Here is a 17,325-nt window from a genome sequence, read left to right as displayed (position 1 = left end):
GGACCAGTCCATTTCAATATCTTTGTGAGCAACATTGCAGACGAGATAGAAGGTAAGGTTTGTCTATTTGCGGACGACACTAAGATCTGCAACAGAGTGGACACGCCGGAAGGAGTGGAAAGAATGAAAAGGGATTTAAGGAAGCTAGAAGAGTTGTCGAAGATATGGCAGCTGAGATTCAATGCCAAGAAGTGCAGAGTCATGCATATGGGGTGTGGAAATCCAAAAGAACTGTATTCGATGGGGGGTGAAGGGCTGATGTGCTCGGAGCAGAAGAGAGACCTTGGGGTGATAGGGTCTAACAATCTGAAGTCGTCGAAACAATGTGGCAAGACAATAGCTAAAGCCAGAAGAATGCTGGGCTGCATAGAGAGAGGAATATCGAGTAAGAAAAGGGAAGTGATTATCCCCTTGTACAGGTCCTTGGTGAGGCCTCACCTGGAGTACTGTGCTCAGTTCTGGAGACCGTATCTCCGAATGGACAGAGACAGTATAGAGGCGGTCCAGGGAAGAGCGCCCAAAAAGGTGGAGGGTCTTCATCGAATGAATTATGAGGAGAGATTGAAGAATCTAAATATGTACACCCTGGAGGAAAGGAGGAGCAGAGGTGATCTGATACAGACTTTCAGATACTTGAAAGGTTTTAATGATCCAAAGACAATGACAAACCGTTTCCGTTGGAAAAAAATCAGCAGAAGCTCCAGGGAGGAAGACTCAGAACCAATGTCAGGAATTATTTCTTCACGGAGAGGGTGGTGGATGCCTGGAACGCCCTTCCAGAGGAAGTGGTGAAGACCAAAACTGTGAAGGATTTCAAAGGGGCGTGGAGTAAATACTGTAGATCCATAAAGTTGAGAGGATGTGAATGAAGAGACGAGGCATGGGGGTGGATTGCGGGAATGACAGCTACTACCTGGAGATTAATATCCTTATTCAATAAACATACTCTGTTAATGTGACTCCAACATTGCTCTATGCGTCAAAGGCAAGAGGAAATGTGGAAAAAAGCATTTGCATTCACAAAAAAGCGGGGGAGTAGCTTGCTTGTTGCGGTGGTTACTACCCCAAACCAAATAAGACTGATACTTCACTTTCAATGCATATCCAGCAGAGCTCTGTGCTCCAACGGCAGGGGGGAAGAGGAAAAGAGGATTTATATTCAGTCAACAGCCAACCAGGACTGATTTACATAATCTGGGTAAACAAATAAGCATGGGTGTAACTTGCTTGTTACGGCGGTCAGTACCCCGAATCAATTAAGCCTGATTCTTCACTAGGAATACATATCCAGCGCAGCTCACTGCTTCAATAGCAGGGGGGAATAAGGAAAAGAGGATTTATATTCAGACAACAACCAACAAGGACTGAATTGCACAGGCTGGGTAAACAAATAAGCATGGGAGTAGCTTGCTTATTGTGGCAGTTACTACACTAACCAATTAAGCTAGATACTTCACTTAGATGCAGCTCCAGCACTGCACTGGTAACTAGAACCAAAAAGTTACTAATAAGGGCCAAGAGTAACAGATAAGTATGAGAAAAAAAAAATAAGTGTGAAAGCTTGCTGGGCAGACTGGATGGGCTGTTTGGTCTTCTTCTGCCGTCAGTTCTATGTTTCTATCCATATTCAAAATCATTTAGCTGGTTAATTCAAAAGTTAGTCAGCTAAATGTATATTTGGGCACATATCCGGTGAAATTCTAGACACCTACGGGCTGATTCAGTAAAAATTGCTCGCCCGCTCTCCCTTCACGCGCACAGGCCACTCTCCTGTGCGTGCGATTCAGTAAGTTAATTTATTTAAATTAGGGCCTACGGTAAAAAGAGGCGCTAGGGACACTAGCATGTCCCTAGCACCTCTTTTTGGACAGGAGCGGCGGCTGTCAGCGAGTTTGACAGTCGACACTCAATTTTGCCGGCGTCAGTTCTCAAACCCACTGAGAGCCACGGGTTCAGAAACCAGACGCCGGCAAAATTGAGCATCCGGTTTTCAACCAGCAAGCCGTGTGCCCATTTAAAATTTTTATTTTTTTTTATTTTTAACTTTTTTTAACTTTTGGGACCTCCGACTTAATATCGCCATGATATTAAGTCAGAGGGTGCACAGAAAAGCAATTTTTACTGCTTTTCTGTGCACTTCCCCGGCGCCGGCAGAAATTAACGCCTACCTTTGGGTAGACACTAATTTCTTAAAGTAAAATATGCGGCTTGGCTGCACATTTTACTTACTGTATCGCGCGGGAATGACTAATAGGGCCATCAACATGCATTTGCATGTTGCGAGCGCTATAGTCTCAGGGGGGTTGGACGCGCGTTTTCGACACGCTATTACCCCTTACTGAATAAGGGGTAAAGCTAGCGCGTCGAAAACGCGCGTCCAAATGCTGGTTAACAGTGCGCACTGTATTGTATGGGCCTGCTAGTAATTTAGGTGTTTAGAATTTAGGGCTAGATTCATCATTCTTCACAGATGAATCCAGCGAAAAAGGGGGTGGGGGGGCAGGTCTGCGAAAGGCCGCAGACATTCCACCACGGCGATGCGATTTCACCGGCCGCTATGCAGCCAGCTGCAGCCTTTCGCACAAATAGCGCCACCGTAAAAGGTGGTGCTATTCCCCGCGCTTCTGCTGGCAATAATGTCCCTCACATTGGGGGTCATTTTCAAAGGAGTTACGCATGTAAATGTGACATACTATCGTAGCAATTTTCAAAAGCTATTTACTCGAGTAAAGTGCACTTACTTGAGTAAATCCTATGGACAATTCAATGGCATATATTGTAGCAATTTTGAAAAGCCCACTTACTTGAGTAAAGTGTATTTACTCGAGCAAAAACCAGTTTTGCTCGAGTAAATGCTTTTGAAAATCTGGCCCATTATCAGTGGCTGTGGTGCCGCGGCCGACTTCTCCCCCTCCCCGCCCCAACTCCTCCCCTCCAGCTTATTTGCATCCTATCGCACGTGAAAATGCCCTTTTCACGTGCGATAGGAGTTTTATCGCGATAAGGGTTTATCGCAATAAGGCCCTAATGCATGCAATAAACGTTTAGAAAATAACCCCCTTAGCCAGCTAAGTTAAGGGCATTCCAGGGCCTTAACTGGGAGGAGTTGACTTATCCTGCTAAGCTAAGTGGCCTACGCCAATATTCAGAGTTAGACAGATGACTTAACTGGCTAAGGGGGTCATTTTCAAAAGGGATCGCATGCAAAAAGGGACTTTTCGCGTATGATCACTATGTCGGGGCGGCGTCGACTCCAGAAGAGGAGAAGTCGGGGTGGCACTGGGGTGGATGTGGCAGAAAGATCGTTGGCTGCTAAAAGGTAAGAACCCTTTTCGCTGCCACTAGCGTGCCCAATAGCACCACCTTTCACGGTGGTGCTTTCGCAGGCCCGCCCCCCACTTCGACTCCCGCCCTCCGTTACCGCCGGAATTTCTAAGTTCTGCGAATTTAGAAAATTCAGACCTAAGTCTGGTTGGGCTTAAGAGCTGTCCTAAAGTTAGGCAGTTGTAGTTAGCCAGCTATATTCAATAGTGTGTTTCCACTCCAAAGTTAGCCAGATAAGTTTATCCAGCTAATTTTGCTATCTGGACTGTGTCTGAATATGGACCTCATAGTAATGACAGCAGAAAATGACCAAATGGTCCATCCTGTCTGCCCAACAAGTTTCTTATGGTCGTAACTTCCGCTCCATGAGGGTTACTGCATGTTTCTATTAAGGATAGTAACTGCCACTCCATGCAGATTACCCCTAAGCCTTATGTTAAGGGTAGTAATACTACTAGCAACATTTTTACAGGGCGAGGAGCCTTTATAATTCAGAAAATGCTGCTTGAACATGCTTTGTTTTTGGACTTGGCAGTAGAAGCAGTCCTGCACTTTTCTCTAATGTCTGCGTATCAGAACCCCGGACAGAAAAAGTCAGGGCCCAGTGTTAGCCTTCATCTGAATCCAATTCCTCTTTCATCCTCAGCATTGAAGTGGAGCGCGATGTTGGAATTGTATCAAAATCATGAAAGCTGATTAGTAACTGCCACTGCATGCATGTTACCTGTCGGAAGTGTGGACTACTGTTACTCAGGAAAGGTTGGCGCCTCCTAGTGATCAAGTCCACTAGGTCCACCCTGTGAGCTAGTGGAGATTCCCTGTGGCAGGATAGACTGGCGCTTCACCTATACCAGCCCCGTTCTCCACAGTTTGAGCTGGCAGGACTTAGGTGGGTCCCTAGTGTAATTCAATGACAAGAATCTAGGCAAGTGTGGGTTAGAGTAGGCAGCAGAGACTGTAAATAAGCCAGAGGTCGGGGCAGGTGGCAGACAGTGTGAATGAAGAACAGGCCAAAGCTCAGGGCAGGCAGCATGCAAGTGAGGTTGGATCCAAACCAAGAGGTCAGGTCCAGGCAGCAGTCAAGGGAGGTCCAATCCAAGCCAGGTTCAAAACCAAAGAATCCAGCCGAGGGAATTAGGACAAGCAAGACAGATTTCAGAGAGGCCAATAAATAGACACGGAACAGACAGGGAAGGGACCACGAACGGACTAAGGAAGGAAGGCAGAGACAAGGCAAGGGTAGAGCAAGGCAAGAAAATGCAAGAGTAGCAACACATACTGGGACAACATGTATACCAGAAGACCTGTTGCTGAGATGTTCTTGTTGTCCCAGTGTGTGTTGTGGGGTGTCTGGAGCAGCCTTAAGAAGAGGGAGTCACTGACATCATCTCAGGGCTCTGCAGGGACATTCTCGCCTTGGCATCTTTAAGTAACAGGGCATGCCATGTGCACATGCCTAGAGTGACTGCTAGAGGGGCCAGGATTATGTCGTTGTTGATGGGATGAAACGTTTTCAGTGGCATCAGCTGGGAACGATTCTTCTGCTGCGTGTCTGGGCCAGTAAATTTGGCGAGAGCCTCAAGTCATGGCAGTACCCCCCTCTCCAAAGCCCCCCTCCTCAGTCTTTTGAGTCTGGATTTTTTAGAGAACCTCCTGTGGAATTCTCAAACAAGTTGGGGGGCTTAGAGATTGATGACTGGCTCCCACAAGTTTTCTTCCAATCTGTATCCCACCAGGAGATGAGTTATTGGAGTTTATTGCGGATTCTTCTGACATCCAATATTTCCTTCACTTCAAATTGAGTGTCTTCTTCAGTAGAGATCTGTGGTAATCAGAGGGAAGATTTCCTTGGCCAGGAAAGTGAGGCGAATTATACTAGGGTTATGTGGAACACATTGTGGATCCTAAGGGATGAAGGCAGATGACGTTTGTAGGCTACTGGGCCTACTCGTCGTACAATCGGAAAAGGTGATACAAAGCGAGGTGCAAATTTCAAGGATGGCAGACACAAGCAAAGGTTCTTCGTGCTTAGCCAGAACAATTTCCCTGGATGTAGTGAAAGGGCAGAGAGACATCTTTTATCTGATTGGATCTTGTAGCGGTTGGCAGCTTGGTTTAAGACAGGGGTGGCCAACTCCGGTCTTTGAGAGCCACAAACAATCCTGGTTTTCAGGATATCCACAATGAATATACATGAGATAGATTTGCATGCACTGCCTTCATTGTATGCAAATCTATCTATGATTGCATAAGCCATTTATAAACATTGGTATGTGTTAACATTTTATGACATTTTTTGATCCTGCCACGCATAGCTGATGCGAAGGCCAAGAATATTTGTGATATTACTGTATGGTCCAATGTACCCACTATGAATGTTAATGATAGGCAGACTTTGGTGGATCATTACACATGACATCAGTGTAATATATGTGTATAAATCATAGAGGAAATCAACTGGCAAGATGTGAGAACTGGGATCAAATACAAGAGAAAACATTACACCACATGTTCTTTTAGTTGGGTCATACACATGGTAGTTTGCCTGTGCAATTTAATGCATGTGGGATAGACAAATCGTGTAGTGAGAATTTGGCTAATAGAACATTGTAGCCTGCTTAACACTTCTAAAACACAGACTCCTCTAGTACGTTGTCATTCACATAAGCATGATTTTGTAGCTTTGCATTGGACTATTATCGATCAAATTTTTCCTAAATGGCAAGAAGGCAATGTAGTGGCATGTTTCCATTTTTGTGAGAAGTTCTGGATTTTCAGACTCAAGTCTATGCAGCCTATGGGACTTAATGAGCATGGATCTGGAATGCTTTTCATTAGTATAAATAACATAATGTGATGTTGACAATGTACACGTGATTAGTCAGCTTGTTTTTCAAACTCTTGACTCCTCTTCTTTAAGAAGCTATATATACAAAGACCAAAGTGCGTCTCCTCAGCTCATACTTCACAATAATGAGGTGGTGGACTCCCCCTGAAGCAGATCACATTTCGAAATGCAGTTCATGGTGGGGCGAAGAATGCTAGCATATGTCTCTTAAAAGTTAAGTAATTTTTATGAGCCATATGGACATTTATGATTTAGAGATTTAATTTAACAATTAGTTTATGTGCAAAATAATTTAAAAAGACAAGGAAGCTTTTCAACATGGACTTATAAAACAACAGTAATGGACCTATGGTGAGAGATTTTTATATATAAAAGTCCTTTCACCTATCAATAGATTGTTTTTTTGAGGTTATAGAAAAAATTGTTTTCCTTTCATGGGACTAGTTTTGTTGTTGACAGTGTATTTAAGTTCATTCTTTGACTGTTTTTGTGTGCATCTTTTATTCCAAACACATGTAAGAAAAGTAAAAAAAAAAAAAAAAGGAAAAACAAATATCTCTGGGAAAATCAAAAGAAGTTCTTATGATCAAGATCAAAAGAAGGAGATAACAAGGGCCAAGAAAAACAGGCAGATCGGTATTATAATTCTTGCTTCTTAGCCAACATACATTTATGACTGAGAGCAAATCCTCTCTGTTTTGATAGCCTACTTTCCAAAGAGAAAGAAGGTTTATGGGATCGGGGTGTGTGTGTCCCTAAGAACTTTTGTGCTTGCTTGGTGTCGTATCCATACTGAATTTTCAGGACATGTCAAGGGGCACATGAGAAGTCTGAGAACGGAAGGTTTTTTCCCGGTCCATTGCATATATGCAGACCACAGATGCACGCATCCCAGGAAAGTCGTCCCCATTAGTTCTGTCTGCAACCTTTTGTTTAAAGAGTTAACGTGTGACTGTGGTTTTGAAACCGCTTCAGTTGAAGGTGCTGAGAAAATGCAAAAAAAAAAAAAAAAGTGTTTTAGACTTAAAGTGTATTTAGTGCCAGATTGAAGACTGAATACTGATAATGTGCCAAGCATACTGAATGGAAATTTTTGAAGCCAATTGGGGTGGAGTTGGAGAAAGGGGAGAAAAAGCCTCTTGTCTTGTTAAGATGCTGCAATCTGTCATCTAATTCATGCGCAGGGTTATGAAACTTTCACCCGACTTGAAATCACAAATGCAAGTGCCTTTTTTATGTTTTCATGTTGATGAGTGGAGAAGCCCCAACTTTGTCTTTTTGTGACTCATGAAAGTTTTTTTTTTTCCTTCTGAACATCACCAAATGTATTCTTTGAATTTTTTTTGCTTTGGTTTCTCTTTTTTGTTTCTATGTGTTAGCATGATATGGTGGGGGGGGGGGGGCACCAGTGAGAAGAATTCTGTTTCTGGTCTGGCACCGATCATCGTCGTTTGACTTGTCTGTGTTTTTTTAGACCTTGTACCGGTATGTGCTGGATGACATGTACGAGCACCCCATCTTGGAAAAAGAATTAAAAGAATTTCAGAAAGCACTTCGAATGCATCGACGCCAGTAAGACTTTCTCCTTGTCTTTCTTGGGAGCGAGTGGCAGTGCGTCGCAGACTGCGGCAGACTCTTGCAGGCAATTTGAGGGATCCCATAGGTGCTCACAGACCACTCCATACACCTGCCAGGAGGTTTCCACAGAGGCCCTGCCTACTTCATAGTTGGTCTGCACTGTAACTCAGATATTCCAAACTATGTAACACTTTATAGACAGAACCAGTGGCCCTTCGAATCCAGTGCTGGCTCACTTGACATTTTAGAGCATATGACAATGATTCGTTAGACATAATTTGCTTGCTTGGTTTCTAAATGTTGTGCTTTCTGTAGTAATAAAATGTGCTTCAGCCAGACATACATAGGGCCTCATTTTCTAAAGTATCGCAGGCCTGCGATACTTTAGAAGATGAGGGGTGGGGGGCCGAAACGGGGGGGAGGGCCTGCGCTAGCCAGCAGCGATTGCACCGTCGCGGTGCGATCGCTGCCAGTTTCGCACCCAATAGCGCCACCATAGGAGGTGTAGCTATTGGGAGTGAAAGCTGCCGCGAAAAGGCCCTTACCTTTTTGCTGTCCGCGGCGTCAGCGCAGAGTCAACCCCGGTGACGCCCCGACTCCTCCTCTTCCGGGGCCGACTCCGCCCCGACTCCCCCCCCATCCTGGTATCGCACGTGATAAGGGACTTTTCGCGTGCGAAAGGTCCCTTATCACGTGCGAGCGGCATGGAAAATGAGGCCCATAGTGTGATTACAAAATACAACTGAGAGCCATGAGGGAGCTTCAAGCCTGCTTTTTTTTTTTTTTTTTTTGCGCTCCTCCAGGGTATTCTGGTACTTGTAGTCCTGCTTTTCGTAAATAATTTAATATAAAAAGCAAAAGGTCCAGAAGTGGAACAGAAATAAATATATGAAGAAGAAATAATTGGCCTAGTCAAAGTGACTCAGAACTAGTGGTCACCTCATAACAGCAATAATTATATTTCTTGTAGCTCTCAGTTATAATTAATTTACGAGATCTGAGCCTCTCAATGTGTTTTCTTTGTTTCTTCCAATGGCTGCTCATAGAAACTTCAGTGGGAGAAGACAACCCTTGCAGCAGTGTCTCTAGTTTAAGATAACAGATAATGTAACTGTGCTAGAAAGGGTTAATAAATAGAGGCTAAGAAAAAGCTGAGGCTTCCTATTTTACATTTTTGACAGCAGGGATGATGTGAGTTTTACTTTTTTGTTTTCAGCACTGTGGATGAATATTCACCGCACAGAAAGGTAATGCTGCTCTGCATTCTCCAATAATTTTTTCTTTCAGAATATCACCTCCTTGTGCTCTACTTCTCTCCTTGATTTAATCCTGGAACAAATCAGGTTTAAGGGTAAACTTATCCGGCTAACTTTGGAGGGATAGTGGTAGAGCCACACAATTGAATATAGATGGCTATCTTAACAACTAGCCAGATATGTTTATCCAGCTAACTTTAGGACAGCTGTAAGGCATAATCAGAGTTAGCTAACTCTGGCTAACTCTGAACATAAGATATCCAGCTAACCAAACTCCTCCCAGAAATGCCTCTGGAATGCCCGTACACTATCGGGCTAAATGTGAGTTATCCAGATAAATACTATGAACATAGACCTCTATGTATTTTAAGAACATGTACTGAAATGTTCGATGCTGTGTTGTGGAATGTGAATATTTCATTGTTCCCTTACTGGAACACACTTTGAGTATTAATGGAGCTGAGGAATGCCAGACAGGCAGAGTTCTGTACCACAGTATCAAATACACCTAGCTATGGAAAATAGGGATGTGAATCGTTTTTCTGATGATTGAAAATATTGGACGATATTTTCAAACTTGTCAAATATCGGGAGGTCCCCGAAGGTGATAGGAGAACCCCACAAAATTTTCGTGGGGTTCTCTTATCGTTTTGGGAGGGGCAGGAAGAAAGGGCACACAAAAACAACCCCCAAACTCAACCAAACCCTGTAAATCTCATTATTTAGAAGCGCCCACCCTCCTTACCCCCCCAAAACTTTTCTAAACTCCTGGTAGTCCAGCGGGGGTCCCAGGAGCGATCTCCCGCTCTTGGGCTGTCGGCTGCCACTAATCAAAATAGCGCTGATGGCCCTTACCATGTGACAGGGGCTATCGGTGCCATTGGCTGGCCCCTGTCACATGGTAGGAGCAATGGATGGCCCACGCCATTTTTAAAGATGGCGCCAGCCGCCCATTGCTCCTACCATGTGACAGGGGCCGGCCAATGGTACTGATAGTCCCTGTCCCATGGTAAGGGCAAAGGGCCATTGGCGCCATTTTGTTTACTGGCAGCCGACGGTCTGAGAGCGGGAGATCGCTCCTGGGACCCCCGCTGGACCACCAGGTACTTTAGAAAAGTTTTGGGGGTGTCGGGAGGGTGGGGAATTCTAAATAATTATATTTAAAGGGTTGGGGTGGTGGGGGGGGGGTTCGGCTTGCGACAGCTGAAAAAAAATGCTCAGAACCAAGGGAACGAAGATTTCCCGCAGTTTTTTTATGAACCCGATACCAGAAACGAGTTTGGTACCGATTCACATTCCTAATGGAAAAGTAATGACATTGAGGCATTCCTTTAAGATGGATTTAATTTAAAAAAGCAATATTCATGGGTGTGTCATGCAAGATGAGCATAAATATCTTTGGTGTACTTCTGAAATCCATTAGGTATACCAAAACTGAAGTGGGAAAGCAGCTTAAAATTATAACTTGAGAAAATAGGAAGCAACAAAATGAGGCTGTGTGGAAAGTGCCAGCTAAGCACCGGGTCAGCAGAGGGTTATAGAACGTTATCCATTTACCAACTTCTGTTTGTAGAGGGTAGGGGAAGAGGATGGGGTGTTCCCAGAGAGTGAAATCCAGTGATTAATAGTTTAACAAGCAGGATTGTGCAGCTTCCTTAACGTTATCAGTGCCAAGCCAAGAAGTAAGGCAGTTCCCCACTACTATCCTGAATGCTGCAGACAACTCCCAGGTCATATTTCCAAGACTGGATGGGTGGAACTTCCTATAGCACTGTGACTGAATTGCACAGGCTGGTTAAACAAATAAGCGTGGGAATAGCTTGCTTATTGCGGCAGTTGCTACCCCTAACCAATTAAGCTAGATATTTCACTTAGATGCAGTTCCAGCACTGCTCTCTACATTAATGGCGGGGGTGGAAGGGAAATAGAACCAAAAGGTTACTAAGAGCCAAGAGTAACAGATAAGTATGAGAAAAAAACAAAGTGTGAAAGCTTGCTGGGCAGACTGGATGGGCCGTTTGGTCTTCTTCTGCCGTCATTTCTATGTTTCTATGACTACTCCACCCCAAAACATGCTCTGAAGAAGGCACATGCACACACATTGTTCTGCCTTTCTGCCCACAGAATAAAGCCCTTTTCCACCAATTCAGTTTAAAGGAGAACTGGCTCCAGCACAGAGGAACTGTGAATGAAGTGGAGGAAAGTAAGTATGAATTAGATGGGGGGGAGGGGGAGGGTATTGGCACATGTCAGCATGGAGCCAGGGCCGGATTATCAATTTTAGGACCCATAGGCAGGGTGGGAGAGTGGAGGGTGGCAGTTGCTGGACATTGGGACGTGGGGGGAAGTCCCTTCCCTCCCAGCTCCTCCCAGAGGGCCCTAGCAGCGTCCCCTCTGACGTGGACGTGGAAAAGGATGTGGAAAAGGATCCTCCTGCTTTACACATTTGCTTTCCTCTTTGGCCTGGGTATTTGGGTGTCTTCAAAATTTGGTGACCTAGGCAATTGCTTATGGAGCCTCTGCCTAAATCTGGGCCTGCACGGAGCCCGTTTCCAGCTCCTGAAGCAGAGTATTCTGAGGCGGGGATAGGAAGGGGGAGCAACGCTCGTTTGTCTCCCCAACTTGGTGCAGGGCTACAGCCGTCGAGGAAATGATTTTTTTCAAAATGGCAACTGTTTCCTCTCTGGTCATATTCTTAGGCCTCCTCTGTTTTTGTTCCTAATGTATTTTATTTGTACTTTACACATCTATTTTATTTATTTATTTAGAATTTTTATTTGTTTTTATTTGTTTTTAGAACAAAACGTTTGCACCTATAGTTGCCTTCAAATCCCCTTTTTAAAAAATCTGCTTCAGTTATTCATTCTTCAGCTGCCTCTACTGTATTCCTACTTTTCATGTAATAGTGTGAAGTTTGCATGAAGTTTGCAATCAGGGTCAGCTTGGCAGCTCCCCAGTTTGACTGTATTCTTAATGGTGGGGGAATGGTTAAGTAAGCAGAACTTTCCAGCTTGCCAGCTTTTTCTGCTTTAATATGCCACGGGCCCTGTGTGTCCCCCTCAGTGATGTCATCTGTCCTATCTTGACTACAAGTCTTTTTAACCTCCAGTCAATCTGGTCTCTAATATAAGCTCCAGCTGAGATTTACATTTGTAATGAATCATGTATATTAAGGTATTTTGTAGTTTTTATTGTAAGCTACTTTTGGTTAGTCAAGAATAGAAACATGGTATAGAAATACTCAATTAAATTTAAAAAAAAACTTTTCCCCAAATTTGGCCTTTGTAAGGTGTCTTGTTACTCTGCCCCCGCCCCCTCCCAAAAAAAATAAAAAAATTCAAATAGGATAAAGTAGTGATCTCAAGAACACCTGCACTGAAAGAATGACTAAAATTCAAACTATAAACCCAGCTGAAATGTCATGCTTTTCTTCATCATGTGCCTGTGAGCTGTCTAGGAAGGAAGGATATAAGGCAAGGAAATCGGAGCCACAGAAGGCGCAGTGCCCTCTTTTGAAATGGAGAACACCCCACCAGCGTTGCATGTTGCTGCTCCTCATTGCAGTGCTCTCCTGATTTCCAGCCCTCTTTTTGCTTTTGTGCAGTGTTCTGCCGTGTATACATAACAGACCACTCCTACGTGAGCATCAGGACCAAAGTGTCCGCCTCCGCTCAAGAGATTCAGAGGATTGTGGCGGAAAAGATTCAGCATGCAGAGGAGGACCTGGCGCTGGCAACTGTGGCGTTCTCTGGGGGTAGGTTTTATGATCAGGTTTTAATGTTTACCTTGGCCTGAGAACTGTGCTTTGACATTTTTCTAGCCCAAATACTGTACCTCGGCTGTTCCCCCTCTGAGTCTTCGGCTGGATAAGCACAGCTAAAGTCAGAAGATGCTTAGCAGAGAATTGTTTCCATGGCAACAGCTAATTCCCAGGCCCTGTCGGATGCTAGATTTTCTCTTTGGGGGAAGGAGTATAAAGGATTTTCTGGGTTTGTGTTTTGTGACCTGGATAAAACTTCCTGCATTCCATATTTGGAATGAGTTTGAGAAAATGCTGAAGATTTTCTGGGTTTGTGTTTTGCGACCTGGATAAAACTTCCTGCATTCCATATATGGAATGAGTTTGAGAAAATGCTGAAGATCAGATTCTTTAAAATAAACAAAGACAAAGTGTGACTGTACTACATTGCATAGTAGCAGTATGACGTTTGAATTTAGCTAATAGAATAATCTTTAAAGGGCAGACATCTCCAGCAATAATTGTTCTTCAAAAATATATAGTAATATTGGTCCTAGGGGGTGTGTCCAAGATGGAGACTGAATGAGACGCTGGTGAAGGAGCTGCGAGTTTTTTCCTGTGAAAATATTACCTGTATTGCCTAAAATGCCCCATACCAACGCAAAGCTCGACTTCGGGAGAGTTAGCGAATGCAGAGAATGAGGAGCTGAAACAAACATCAATTCCAACCTTCTTCGCGTCAACCCCGAAAGAGCCGGGAGCGAGAGCCGCAGGAGGACACGGTGAAGAGCGAACGCCCACGCCTCGGGCTGAAGAGTTTTCGCTAAGTCCTGGTGCGCCGGAGATTCCGTCCCCGCCTCAGCGCCGGAGTTCAGTGGGGGGAGGCGGTGCCGAGGGAGCTGCTGCTAGATGCCGGTGAGCAAGGACTTCACCAGGAAAGGACAGCTGCAGCAGAGTCCAGAGAAAGCCCAACACTGGGAACATACTTACCCGCCGCTTTGCAGGCTGATGAACTCGCTGTATTGCGGGAACATGGAAGGGACTCTGTAACTGGGGCCATAAAAAGGGGTGAGTTACCTCAACCTTTACCTCCTTTTCTGGTAAGGCCAGAAGTCATTACTAATGAGGCAATATGGGAAGCATTATGGCCGCAATTGAGCTTGCTATTGTTAATTTTTCAAAAGCGGTAACTGTGGTGGCGAAAAATTCAGTTGAAAATGATGAAAAAATACAAGGTCAAGAAAGAAAAATCGAAATGGTGGAAGAAAAGATAAGAACTATGGAAAATTACCATCAGAGAATGTCTCAAAAGTAAATAGTGCAAGATAAAAGAATAGAAAATATTGAAAACTCCCTGCACAGTTTAAATGTGAGGGTAACGAACTTCCCATTAATAGATTATCTTTTACCTTTGGATCTATTTAAGGAGTATCTAAATAAGATTTTAATGATACCACAGGAAGCAGCTCCTTTGATAACTAGAGTTTATTATCTACCACAGAGAAGTAGAGAACAGCAAGAAGGACAGCAACAACAGCGTGTGAATGTGTCAGCGTTATTAGAATCCAATAGCGATGAAGAGATTACCACTAGAGGAACACTATTAGTAACATTTGCTTTCCTGACAGAGATAAACAATACTATGAGATTGTTTTTTCGTAACAGACTGAACTGTTCCGAGGACAAAAGATATGGATGTTTCCAGACATCACAAGGCCCACCCAAGAGAGGAGAAAGAAATTCTTAGAGATGAGAGAGGAAGCTGTGTTAAAGTGTTCAAAGTTCACTTTAAGATACCCCTGCAAGTGTGTTATTAAGTTTCAAAGCTTTACCTATGTTTTCTTTGAGCCATCACAGCTCCGCTTTTTTTCTTAATTCTCATCCCGAACCGACCCATTCAGTTCAGAATGGCAACGAGTAGGGATTTCATTTAGTCGCTTGACATATCTATTATTGATTTATGATTACGTTCGCTTTTTTAGTTCTTTATGTAACACCCCCCACTTTATTTCTTATAGCATAGTGGTATTAATAGAAATAATAAGAAAAAAAAGTAAGTTGTAAATTGCTAATTTTGTTATTGGCTTTATAATACCACTTATCTTTTGTCACAATGCGTAAAATTGTGTAAGAATAAAATTTAATAAAAATAAAATTTAAAAAAAAGTAATATTGGTCCTACGCTTGATAATAACTAATTACATAATTATATAATACATATAACCACCTGGAAATGTCAGGCCTGGCACTTCATTAGTTGAACTAGGCGATTGCTTAGAGCGCCAACAATGAGGGGATGATAAAGAGCAACTACATGGGGCTCCATCCTGTTCATGCCTAAAGATAGGCCCGGCAAGCCTCGAGCGGAGCACATCCCACTTGCAGCTGAAATTAGGAAACAAGGCCCATCCCACCTGCAGCAGAAGACAGCAAGAGGCTTGGTAGGGGGTGTGGGAGGAGCTCATACCACCAGCAGCAGGAGAGAGAAGCCGGGGAGAGCTGTGTGTGTGCAAGAGTCAAACAGTGTCAGTGTGAGGAGGTGTATGAGAGAGGGACAGAGGGGAGGGGCTGTGTGTGTGTGTGTGTGTGTGTATGTGTGTGTGTGAATGACAGAGAGGGAACCTTTATGAAGGAGTGTGTAAGTGAATAAAAGAGAGAGGAAGCTTGTATGAGTGCATGTGTGTGAGAAGGGATTCTCTGTTTTGAGGGAGCGAGGGTGTGTGTGTGTGTGTGTGTATGTGTGTGTGTGTGAGAAAGAGAGGGGGCCTCTAAGTGAATGTGTATGTGAGAGTGTATGTGTATGTGAGTGTGTATGTGTATGTGAGTGTGTATGTGAGAGGGAGAGAGGTATGAAAGCAAGAGAGCTCTTATGTGTGTAATTGTGCATAAGTGAGAGAGCATGTGTATGTCTGTATGGTAAAACATGCATGTGAGGGAGAGCCTGATTGTGTGTTTGTGTATGAGAGAAACAAATGTATGTGTGTATATATGAGAGAGAAAGGAGAAAGTCTGTGTGCAACAACCCCTGTTCCCCACCCCATCAGCTAATCCATGGCAATCTCAGGGCATCTGGAAATCAAAAGTTTACAGGTATGGAGAGTGGTTGATTTTATATCCTTGTTAGTTTTGATCATTGGGTATTATTTGATATGTCTGCTGTTTTTCAATATTTTTTTTGGAGTTGAAACTTTTTTCATTTTTATGAGTTTTAAATTATTGGATGTCATTCTATTTGTCAACGATTTTCAAATATTCTTTTTAATAGTATGGTTTATTTTTATTGATGTTTTATATTTCTTGATTTTATTGTTTGATATTTTATGAAGAATGTCAGTGTTTCTGTGTTGCCATAGTTGCATTGCATACAGACTCTAGTGTTGCAGTTTTCATTTCATTTCAGTTTTTGTCTACACATTTTTTAATTTTTACTTTATGGTCTTTTTATTCTGTATTTGGTGAGGCTTTGTCTGTGTAATGCATGTGTGATTGAACTTGAGGTATTCTGCTAGCGTGCAGTTTCTGTGTAGGGTTCTATAGCAGCTAGGCTTGTCTAATAGGAGATGTATTGGTGTTTTAGAATCTGATGCAATATTTGCAGTGTTGCCTTTTCATAGGTAGGGTTGTTACTATTTGAGTACTGGCAGTCAGTGCTGTTTTGTTATGGGAGGTTTACTACATTGTAATTGTAATTCATTTTACTCTAGGTTTTGAATGCCAAGCTTACATCCAATATGTGTTACACTATGCCTAATACCATATGGGTTCCAAGTGGGTTTTTTTGTCTTTTAGTTGGGTTTTCTGTTTGACATCAATAAGTATTAAGTAACATATCTATATGCACTGCTGTGATATTTTTATCTCAGAAAACTGTACTTTGAATGTACTTTTTCATGTAAAATCTATTATAAATGCAAAATTGTTACTTATGTGGGTGGGCTGGGGGAGGAGGACAGGACTGGGTGCAAGTCAGAAGGTTCGTCTGGGGCACCTAATATCCTTGCACGACTCTGGGAAAGGTGTATTGCATCTATCAAATAATATATCAGAGACTGCTGATTGTATTTACTGGTGTAACCTGCCTGCCCCATCAGTGTCTGCTACTGTTTGTCAGTTCTCAGGCTGCCTATGGTTATAATTTCTGCTGCCCCATTATTTTTCAAGAATTTCAAAGCAAAAAGTTTAAAGAAGGATGAGATTATGGTTTTGGTGACCACTGCTTCTGCGATATGGGATCAGCCATTTGTAGACAGTGATGGTTTTTCCACACTCCCCCTGGGTATTTTTTTCCCTGCTCTAGGCTCCACTGAGACTCCAGCAAAGGAGACCAAGTCCAACTTAGCTGAAGTTTGCAGTCATATTTCATTGGAAGTGCTTATGGTTTGTAGCAGTGGCCATGTGCACATTCGCAGGCCATGCTCATTGCTTTCACACGTTTGTCTTCTAGCATTCAATCAGAGAGAGGTTTAGCATCTTGCTGTTAAACTGTGTGAGGCCAACTAAACTTATCCAGCTAACTTGTCTGAAATATTCAGAGTCCATGCAACTGAATATACTCAGCTATTATTAGTTAGCTGGATAAG

At 43.2% G+C, this 17,325-nt stretch overlaps 1 protein-coding gene across 3 annotated transcripts in view; it reads left to right on the top strand.

The window, feature by feature from the left end:
• The window catches only part of RAPGEF5 (Rap guanine nucleotide exchange factor 5), a 490,380-nt gene that overhangs the window by 414,914 nt on the left and 58,141 nt on the right, over positions 1-17,325 (top strand). For all 3 annotated transcript variants that reach the window (XM_029589067.1, XM_029589066.1, XM_029589068.1), the window contains 4 exons: positions 7,647-7,744; positions 8,967-8,997; positions 11,131-11,209; positions 12,611-12,760. In XM_029589067.1, the coding sequence (XP_029444927.1) occupies positions 7,647-7,744; positions 8,967-8,997; positions 11,131-11,209; positions 12,611-12,760 (358 nt within the window). The remainder of the gene's footprint in view (positions 1-7,646; positions 7,745-8,966; positions 8,998-11,130; positions 11,210-12,610; positions 12,761-17,325) is intronic.

This window comes from Rhinatrema bivittatum, chromosome 2 (genome assembly GCF_901001135.1).
Source record: "Rhinatrema bivittatum chromosome 2, aRhiBiv1.1, whole genome shotgun sequence".
Taxonomy (NCBI): Eukaryota; Metazoa; Chordata; class Amphibia; order Gymnophiona; family Rhinatrematidae; genus Rhinatrema; species Rhinatrema bivittatum.
Note: the sequence above shows the minus strand (reverse complement) of the source record. Positions and strands in the feature narration are given on the sequence as shown.